The sequence below is a fragment of the Gopherus flavomarginatus genome, chromosome 9, assembly GCF_025201925.1.
Source record: "Gopherus flavomarginatus isolate rGopFla2 chromosome 9, rGopFla2.mat.asm, whole genome shotgun sequence".
In the NCBI taxonomy this organism is placed as follows: Eukaryota; Metazoa; Chordata; order Testudines; family Testudinidae; genus Gopherus; species Gopherus flavomarginatus.
Genome location: NC_066625.1, coordinates 91,869,988 through 91,879,970, shown reverse-complemented (window position 1 = coordinate 91,879,970; position 9,983 = coordinate 91,869,988). Strand labels below are relative to the sequence as shown.

General features: G+C 65.5%; 1 protein-coding gene across 1 annotated transcript; it reads left to right on the top strand.

Moving 5' to 3' along the window:
* Positions 1-2,395: 2,395 nt before the first annotated feature.
* IDH2 (isocitrate dehydrogenase (NADP(+)) 2) lies at positions 2,396-9,534 on the top strand. Its single transcript, XM_050967352.1, has 11 exons — positions 2,396-2,491; positions 4,474-4,565; positions 5,243-5,408; positions 5,819-5,979; positions 6,138-6,281; positions 6,773-6,909; positions 7,526-7,677; positions 7,852-7,964; positions 8,247-8,344; positions 8,629-8,721; positions 9,156-9,534. The coding sequence occupies exons 2-11, from the start codon at positions 4,515-4,517 to the stop codon at positions 9,241-9,243; spliced, it is 1,203 nt and encodes a 400-aa protein (XP_050823309.1). The 5' UTR covers positions 2,396-2,491; positions 4,474-4,514; the 3' UTR covers positions 9,244-9,534.
* The last annotated feature ends 449 nt before the right edge of the window (positions 9,535-9,983 follow it).

Genomic DNA, 9,983 nt, shown 5'->3' with positions numbered 1-9,983 from the left:
CCGGTTCTCTGTACCTACAAGCTCTGTTTTAGACCATGTTCCTGTCATCTAATAAACCTGTGTTACTGGCTGGCTGAGAGTCACGTCTGACTGTGAAGTGGGAGTGCAGGACCCTGTGGCTTCCCCAGGACCCCGCCTGGATGGACTCACTGTGGAAAGCGCACGGAGAGCCAGAGGATGCTGAATGCTCCAAGGAGAGACCCAGGAGGTGAAGCCATGCGAGCTTCTTGCCCTGGAGACAGGCTGCTCCAAGGGACAGGAGGCTCCCCAAAGTCCTGCCTGGCTTGGTGGGGAGCAGTTCCAGAGCATCGCCCGGGGACTCCGTAACAGACACCCACTTACAGGAGAAGGTGCCCCCCCGGAACTCCTCCTGCCTTCACTTGCCCGTCTGCCCCTGCCCGTTCCCTGGCAGTGAGCAGCACCAAAAACCACAACCCAGCAAGTGAGGGCCTGAGTCTGTCCCTGCAGCTGCCACTCCCCTCCGCCAAGTCCCTGGGTGGGGAGTACGTAGCCAAGCCAGTAGTCACTGCTGGAAGCAGCTCATGCTGCCTGCCCTTTGTCCCCTGCTTTGATGCTGTTTACTGACGGCTGCCTGCGTCCTTGGGACGCTCTGTCTGGCAGCGCACACGCTGGCTCTGCAAAGGCCCCTCCTGCAGCCAGCTCTGAGGCATGGAAGCCCCATTTTGTAGGGGCAGCTCCCCTGGCTGCCCTGCCCAGCCAAGCAGCCTCGGGGACTGAGGAGCTCTGGGCTGGGCCACTGGGGTTCTGGGGAAGTAGGACTGCGTGGTGAAGACTAGCCGGGGGTGGGGGGACAGCCTCCTGGAGACTCGTCCTTATCCCAGCCTCAAACCAGGTGTCGTCTGCACCCATTCCGCCCAAGAACCTTTTTCCTTTTGGTGTGGAGAGCCCCCATTCAGGCTCCCCTGTGCCTGGACATGAACCTCCCTACAGCATCCCCCATTGCGCTCCAACGACACTCCCCGAGCCCCAGCACAGCACCGGCGGCACAGGGGGCCCATGCACATAGCTTGCCGGTAGGAAAGCAGCAGCCCTTGGTGGGAAAGGGTTCCTCGGGGGAGGAGACCTTGCTGGGGAAATGGGGGACTTGCTCCCTCAAGAGATTAGTGACATAGGGACAGGCCATGCCGCGGGCGTACTGAACCCAGCTGCAGACTCTTCAATCCCAGGGCTCTGGACCTGGATAGGGAGAGTCCCTCTCTTAGGGCTCTGGGAAATTTCCGGATCCTGCACTCATCTCTGGGCCCCTCCATCCTAGAGATGCTGCAGCCTGGAGAGCAGCCAGGTGAGCTGGGGTGGCCCAAGGTTTGGGGCCCTGTTCCAGCGGGGGGGGCGGCAAGGGGCTGGGAGGTGGGCCCCCCAATGCCCCTACCCAGGGCTCCTTGCCAGGAAGAGAACCAGAGACAGGAGATGGAAGGGGCTGGGCTGGAGCGAGGCCCTGGGAGATACAGGCAGGGTGGCTCCGAGAAGAGAGCTGGGGGGAGGGGGCTCAGAAGCAGCAGTGGAGGCAGTAGGGGTGGGGGGGGCAGATGCCCACCCTAGGTCCTGGGGGAGGGTTATGAACAGACCGTGAAATCACCTGGCAGAGACGGGGTCATGGTCCCTCTCTACCTCAGCACATCTGGGGGTCTGGGTCTAACTGGGGACGGGGATCAGGGTGTGACTGGGGGCTCGGGGCGGGGCCACTCAGGGTCTCGATCTGGGGGAGGTCTTGGGTCTCCGACAGAGGGGGGTCGGGGTCTGGGTCTCCCGGCGGCGTGGGTCCGGGGACAGAGTGGGCACTCTGGGTCCGGGTCTCCCGCGGGGGTGTCCGGGGAGAGGGGAGTCTCCCGGCGGGGGGGCGGAGGGGGCGCTCGGGGTCCGGGTCTCCTGGCTGGGGAGGGTCCGGGGGAAAGGGGGTGCTCGTGGCAGGCTGTGTGCGCGTGCCCGGGTGTCCCGATGGGGGAGGGTCCGGGGGCAGAGGGGGAGCTCCCAGCGGGGCCGAGTGTCCGGGGGGAGCTCCCGGCGGGGGTGCCGGGGAGAGGGGAGTCTCCCGGCGGGGGGGCGGAGGGGGCGCTCGGGGTCCGGGTCTCCCGGCAGAGTCGGTTCCGGGGGGAGCTCCCGGCGATGGGGGCCCTCGGGGTCTGGGTCTCCCGGGGGGGGGCGCAGCCAGGCCGAAGGGACGCGAGGACCCCAGGGCCGGGGCGGGGAACAAGGGCCGCACGTGGCGCAGGGAGCGGCCGGGCCGGGGGCCGCGCTCCGCCCCGGGGAGGGGCCGGGCTGCGCTGCCCAATGCGCGGAGGCGCCAGGCCGGGCGGGGCCCGCTCACGTGTCCCGGCCGCTCCGAGTGCGCGGCCCGCGCTGCCCGGCCGCTGTCCCGCGATGGCGCGATACCTCCGCGCAGCCCCGGCGCTCTGCCGCGCCGCCCCCGGCCTGAGCCGCCTCCCCGCCGCCCTGGCCCCGGTGCCGGGCGCGCAGCAGCCGCGGCGCCACTGTGAGTCCGGGGCGGGGGAAGGGCCCGGGGTGACTTGAAGGGCAGAGGCGGCTCCGGCCCGGCCGAGGGGAGCCAGGAGGGCCCCCCCCCCACGCGCGTCCCCCGGGTGGGTCCCGGGTCCCGGCTGCTCCCCCGACGCTGCCGGCGACCTGGGCCGCCCGGGCTCTGCCCCGCCTAGCGGCGCTGGGTCCCCCGGGGGCCGCCCGGCCTTGTCCTGCGGGGGGGCTGGGTCTCCCCAGCCCTGCCGCAGGCTGCCCGGCGCTCGGAGCCCCCGCCCGGCCCCCAGCCCTGCTACTGCGCCCGCCGGGGGCCGGGTCCGGATCCGGGTCCTCTGGGCATCCCGCGCTCCCCGCCCGACGTGCGGTGCTGGGAGCTCCGGCCCAGGGCGCGGCCGGCCCGGTGCCCCGCTGTCCGTCCCGCGCGGCTCCCTGGAGCGTGGCAGTGACGCTGGCCCTGGCAGCAGCGGGGCTCCAGGGCGGGCTGGGACCCGCTCCCTCAGCTGGAGTGGGCGGGGTGTTTGCCCTGGGCCCGGCGTGCCAGCAGCTGCCCCCCCAGAATGGCTGCAGCTAGTGTGGGAGCTCAGTGGGTCGGGCCCGCCTGGGTCTTGCGGTGCAGCTGGGGCAGGGGACGTCTCGCTCCAGAGCCAAACGGGTCTGATCCGGCCTGGGAGGTCCCCGGGAGCAGTGGTCTAGACAGGCCCAGGCTGCAGCGCCGGATGCCTGGGTCGTAGTAACCCCCGTAACCTGCGTTCAGAGCAGGACACTGTTCTCCAGCCCCCCGCACTCGGCCGGCCTGGATTCTGGGGGTCCTGCTGGCTGCGTCCTCTGGTGTGACCCGGGGCACCAGGCCTGGCTCTCTGGGCTGCAAATCTCGGGCACTGCTGGCACCCAGCAGCGGGAAGCCGGTTCTGGGCTGTTCAGCTGGTGACCTGTGGGAAAGGAACCTGCTCTGCTAAGGTCATCCAAGGACTTCAAGGGCATCGGACCCTTGGGCCTGGCCTAGAGCTCTGGATTTCAAGGGGCAGGAGGGGGAAGAAAGGGGCTTCCAAAAGCCTTGTGTGGGTGGCCCCTGCTGTGAATTCTGCCTTCGTCCCGTCCCCCTCTGGGCTGTGAAATGGAACAGGCCCCTTTGTGCCATGGCTGGCAGTGGGCCCGGAGCTGCCTGGGAAGGCGCTCGCCCTGCTAATGTAGAGATCAGCCCTGGGTCTCTCTCCCTGTGGCCATGTGGGTGGCTGGGCCTGGGTGCATTCCCCTGCTCTGCCCAGCTGCACTGTGTGCTGGAGGCTGGAGATCAGCCGGCTTCTGCTGCAGCTTATGCTCTGGGAGTGAAAGGGCTGGTTTCTCACTCAGAAAGTCTGTGGCTTAGAGCTGAGAGCAGGGAGCTGGCAGCAGACCCTGGGCTGGAGTCAGGATTAGAGTCTCCCAGCATATGTTTAATTCACTTTCCCTTTAGACGGGATCAGCTGCTGCCCTGAATCCCAGGCAAGAATGAGCCTCACTGAGAGGCCATTCATGTGTCCCTAGGTCACCGCCTGGGCGTGCGGAGCAGCGCTTTGCCCTTGGTGCCAGCTGAGGAGGGGAGGGGAGGCGTGATGCCCCATTTGGCCAGGCAGAGTTTGGGCTGGCTGGGCTCCAGAGGCCCCCATCCCTGGGTGACGCGTGCTGCTGGAGGAGCCTGGCAATGTCTTGATGGGTTCCCTTGGGGCAGTTGGAGCTGGATCTGGCCCCTGACTATGGCGCTTCTCAGTTCAAGGAGCTCTGGCTACAACCCAGCGTGTTTGAATCAGGATGGGAAATTGCAGAGATAAACCCGGACAGGGCTCCCTCGGCTGGAGGCTGGGCTGCCCACCTCCCACGTGGCCACCTGCCCAGCCTGCGCTGCTGCAGGCTGGAGGCGGCTTGGGCTGGGCAGATGGCTGGGGTTGGGGGCTGCCTCTGCTCCCAGGTGGCAGGTGCTCTGACAGCCATGGTGCTTCTGCCTAGATGCTGACAAACGGATCAAGGTGGCCAAGCCGGTGGTGGAGATGGATGGGGACGAGATGACGCGGATCATTTGGGAGTTCATCAAAGAGAAGGTAGTGCTGGGGGCAGTGGATGGTCTGCAGGGTCAGAGAGCTCTGTGGTGGCCCCCAGTGTGGCATAGGACCCGGGCTCTGGGGAGGGGGATGAGACTCGTTTGCCCCCTGATGCTGGGTCCTCTGCGGGCGCGGTGACTGGACACACACCAGCAACTCAGGTCCATGCCCCCATCCTTGCTGCCTGTGGGCGAGCTGTCGGCTCCTGTTGCTGCTTCGGCAGCATAAACGTGGCCAGAACACAGGCTTTGTCTAGGCGGCTGTGGCTGGTGGGAGCGCCGGGGTTTCTGAAGCTCCCAGGAGAGGATGCAGTCTTGCCCCATGGATCTTGGCTTCCCTCGATCCTGCTGCTGTCCCCAGCCAGGAAACAGGTGTCTGAGAACCTGTCACCATGGGCTTTGCAGCTTCCTGTGAGAGAGAGAGAGCCCGGAAGTGGCCCCAGCTGCGGGAGGGGAGCGGCTGCACCAAGGCGGCGTCACTGTTTCCTACCCTCAGCCCCAGCGCGTCTGTACCGGGGCAAGGGCGTGGCTCCAGGAGCAGTGTTCCCAGCCCCTGTGGCAGCTCGGACATAGCCCACTGGGCTGTCCTACTTCCTGGGTGCCAGTGTGTTCTGGGCACCCTGGCTCCCTGGCGCAGTGCCCCCACTGAGCACACCCTCTCCCCACCCTGTCCTCCAGCTGATCCTGCCCAATGTGGACGTGCAGCTGAAGTACTTCGACCTGGGCCTGCCAAACCGGGACCAGACGGACGACCAGGTCACCATCGACTCGGCGCTGGCTACTCAGAAGTACAGCGTGGCTGTGAAATGCGCCACCATCACGCCTGATGAAGCCAGAGTGGAAGGTGCAGAGGGCAGGCTGCCGGGGAGGGGCCGGACAGGGGACCCTGGGCAGCGAGCCCACATCTCACTATGGAGTGGGGCTCGGACTCCATGTGAGCTGGGCTTGGGGGACTGGGCTGCTCTCTGGGGGGCGCTTGCCCCCCCAGCCTCTGAGTTCTCATGCTGCCAAGAGCCCCTGGCTGGGGCAGGCAGAGGCACCTCTGTCTGCTCTGCCTCCTGACTGGGTCCCAGCACTGACCCCAGTCCAGACAGATGCTGTGGTTCTAGCAGTCCCTGGGCAGCATGACACCTACCCGTGCTGCTGCAGGGGCTGGCTTGGGGTTGGGCTGCCAGGGTGCCTGGTGGGGGAGGGGGCTGTGTGTGTGTGTGGGGGGGCAGGCCTATGGCACCTCTTACCCCCCCTTGATTTTAGAATTCAGGCTGAAAAAGATGTGGAAGAGCCCCAACGGCACGATCCGAAACATCCTGGGCGGGACTGTTTTCAGGGAGCCCATCATCTGCAAGAACATTCCCCGCCTGGTCCCCGGCTGGGCCAAGCCCATCACCATCGGCAGACACGCCCATGGCGACCAGGTGAGCCTGCCACTGGGGGTGAGGGTGAGGGTGAGGGCGGCTGGATGGCGGCAGGCACTGTGTGCCCAGGGGGCTGCTGGCAGCAACGGCAGGCGGGGGCTTGGAGTGGGTGGATGCAGAGGTTGCTGAGCATAACTCTTTGGCCTGTTCCTGTTCAGTACAAGGCCACGGACTTCGTTGTGGACCGGTCCGGGACGTTCAAGATGGTGTTCACCCCGAAGGATGGCAGTGCCGTGAAGGAGTGGGAGGTTTACAACTTCCCTGATGGGGGTGTTGGCATGGGGATGTACAACACGGACGAGGTGAGAGGCAGGCGGGCGCTGCCGGGATGTTCTCCAGGCCTGGCACTGCAGCAAGGGCGTGGGCTGGGAGCAGCTGATGCTGGCAGCCCCTCTTGGCATGGGGCTGGGCCCTTCCTGGCTAGCAGGAGCCCCGTCCGACTCCCCTTCTGGCCTAGCCCAGCCCTGCGTGTTCTGCTTGAGGAGCCAGCCCGCGGCTACGATGAGGGGTCTGGGCCGCTGTAGGCTGAGTGTGGGAGCCAAGCCCTGGCTGGGGGATGGGCTCCTCTCTCCCTTGGGCGTTGGCAGTTGGACTGAGTGACCTTAACACCCCCCCGGCCGCCCCCACAGCTGGTGAGTGACGCTGTCCTGCTCCTGCCTCGCCCAGAGCCCGTCTGGGGCTGCCTGGACCAGGCCAAAGGAAGCTGCCAAGAGACTCAGCTGCCCCCTCCCCTTCCCTGTGGCGCTGCAGCTGGCGCTGAAGGAGTCACTGGCCGGCCCTCCCTCCCTTGCAGTCTATCTCCGGCTTCGCTCACAGCTGCTTCCAGTACGCCAGCCAGAAGAAGTTGCCCCTCTACATGAGCACCAAGAACACCATCCTCAAGGCCTACGATGGGCGCTTCAAAGACATCTTCCAGGAGATCTTCGACAGGTACGGCACCACCTGTCCTGAGCCCTTCCCTGCGGAGTCCCTGAGCTGTTCCTCCTGGCCCTGCCCTGCTCCCCACAGTGCCCCCCCAGCCCTGCTCCCTGCAGCGCCCCCTGCTGGGGGGGCTGGCACTGCCCTCTTGCCCCGCTCCCTACAGCGCCCCCTGCTGGGGGGGTTGGCCCTGCCCCGCTCCCTACAGCGCCCCCTGCTGGGGGGGGGGGGGCTGGCACTGCCCTCCTGCCCCGCTCCCTACAGCGCCCCCTGCTGGGGGGGCTGGCCCAGCCCTGCTCCCTACAGTGCCCCTGCTGGTGGGGGCTGGCACTGCCCTCCTGCCCCGCTCCCTACAGCGCCCCCTGCTGAGGAGGGCAGGACCAGCATACTGTATGGTAGCAGCCCTGCAGGAGTGGCTCTCTAGGGGCAGTCCACGCTGGAGGCCAGGCCCTGGTGCTATTATTTCCAAGGCCCATGAAGCTGTTTATAGCCAGTGTCTAGAAGCAGCCGCCCTTGGGGAGATGCAGAGGGGTTTACGGGGTACCCATCACTGCACATCCTGTCTGAGCTGCGGGGGCTCTCTGGGTGGGGGCAGGGGCTCCCGGTGACCCTGCTCTTGGCTCCCCAGGCACTACAAGACAGAGTTTGACAAGCTGAAGATCTGGTATGAGCACCGGCTCATTGATGACATGGTGGCCCAGGTGCTGAAGTCCTCTGGCGGCTTCGTCTGGGCCTGTAAGAACTATGACGGGGACGTCCAGTCGGACATCCTGGCCCAAGGTAATGCTGGGCGGGGGGGCCACCACATCCAGCCCCTGCTGTGGGGAGGGGCTGGGGGTTGGGGCCCTGCCGCTTGGCCTGGCTGAGGAGGGCAGCCTTGTGCCCGGGGCATCTCCCTGCAGGATCTGCCAGTGCGGCCTCCCGGGACTTCTCCTGAGTGGACTCGTGTTCTAGGGTTCGGTTCCCTGGGCCTGATGACCTCCGTCCTGGTGTGCCCTGATGGAAAGACCATAGAAGCTGAGGCAGCCCATGGCACTGTCACCCGCCACTACCGGGAGCACCAGAAGGTGGGTGCCACTCCCCCAGCTCCCAGGCCCAGTGCAGTGTGTGGAGAGTCTGTGTTCACACTCTGGGAGAGGGAGGGGCTGGGGCTGGGGCCGGGGCCTGGGCCTGGCCTGTGTTCCTGCCTGAGCCTGCCAGGTATGGGGTGGGATCCAGGGTCCCTCCCAACAGCTCTGCAGGGGGAGGCGGTTGCACTGCTCATTGCAGGCTGCTCAGAGCCTCGGGGTGCTGGGGTCAGGCCAGTGTCTCCCTGGCGCTAGGTGTTCTGATGCTCCGTCCCCCCACAGGGACGACCCACCAGCACTAACCCCATTGCTAGCATCTTTGCCTGGACGCGTGGCCTGGAGCACAGAGGCAAGCTGGACAGTAACCCGGATCTCATGACGTAAGCATTGCGCTGGAGCACCAGCCTTGGGGCAGGGCTGTAACTGTTTCCTGGAGACTGGAGCCTTGCCTCAGCTGCTGGGAGGCTGACACTCTCTTTGGGGCTAATGGGGCCTGCGACTGTACCAGGCCCTGGGTTGCTTGTGTGGAAGGAGCCTGGCTGGCCCCGTGTCAGGGTAACACGGCTCCTTGGCCAGCCCTGAGACCAGAGGGCCTTCAGGAGGACAGGCTGCAGCAGGGAGGGAAGTGGGGGTGCAGGCTGTGACTGTGCTGTCTCTCCGCCAGGTTTGCTCAGACTCTGGAGAAGGTCTGCGTGGAGACGGTGGAGAGTGGAGCTATGACAAAGGACCTTGCAGGCTGCATCCATGGGCTCAGCAAGTGAGTGACTCACGGGGGGCTCTGATCACACACTGCACTGCTGCCGCTGCTATCCAGCTCCCACCTGCTGCCCTCCAACCCCAGGGGCCCTTCAGCACCACCAAAAGGCCAGTGCTGCAGGGGGTGGGTGATATCTTTGTCCCAGCTGGCTCGGCAGCCCCTGCACCCTGAGCTGTCGGGCTTGTGGGGGTGCTCTTGTGCTGGGAATTGGGACAGGATGGGGCCCCTGTGCTCCATGGCTCAGGGAGGAGCTGGAGGCTTGACTCTCACACAGCAGATACAGTGGGGTCCCTGCTCTTGCTGCCACGTGGGGCAGGAGGCTGCAGGGGCCTGTGGCCTGCCCTGTCAGTCAGGCCAGACTCCCCAGGGGCTGTGCTGGCAGTGGGAGAGGCTGCTGGGGCAGTCCCCCCTGACCCTCTGCCCTTGTCTTTCAGCGTGAAACTGAACGAGCACTACGTGAACACCACGGACTTCCTGGACACAATCAAGAACAACTTGGACAAAGCCCTGGGCAAGCAGTAGAGGCGAGGGGCTGCTTGGTGTGGGGGCGGGGGTGTCCGTCCATCTGTAGCAGCACCAGAGCCAGGCGGTTTACCTCATTTTTAACAGATAGGAGCTAATGCTGCTCTGAGCTCATGGACTGGGCCCAGGAACACTGGGATTAGTTTTTATAACATGTTTTTTAAAGTATTTCTAGGAGCGCGAGGGCCAGGGGCTTGTGGCCAGGCCTGGCCAGCGCTGCCAGTCGTGTGCTTAATTTATGTAACCTCTGACCTCATGGTGCCAAGTGTAGCTAATAAACCTCTTCACCCAGCTGCCCTCCTGCTCTCTGCTGCCCAGAAAGGGTTAACAGGTCACTGGCAAGTTGCAGCTAATCCACACCCCCATGGTTGCCTTGCTGGTCCCTGGTGGCACAGTCCCCTCTGTCCCCCTGGGCTGGGCTGTGAGGCCCTAGCAAGCTCCCACATTCGCCTGCAGGGCCAGGCCTGGGAGATCACTCTGGTAAAGGCTGGTACTTAGAACGATTGTTAAACAGCTCTCCCAGGGAGGGAACTGCAGTGCACCTGAGAGTGTTGCCTGCATGAGACCAGTGCCTGTGCTGTGCACGCAGTGCAGTGACGACAGGAGCTGCACACACTGCTGCTGTCGTCCGCTCAACCTGCATCTCTGCCCATGGGCCAGGCCTGCCTGTGAGGGCTAAGAGCAGCTCACCTAGAAGAGGCTGTGTAGAGCGAGCAGCTGCCTTGGCAGTCAGAGCCTGC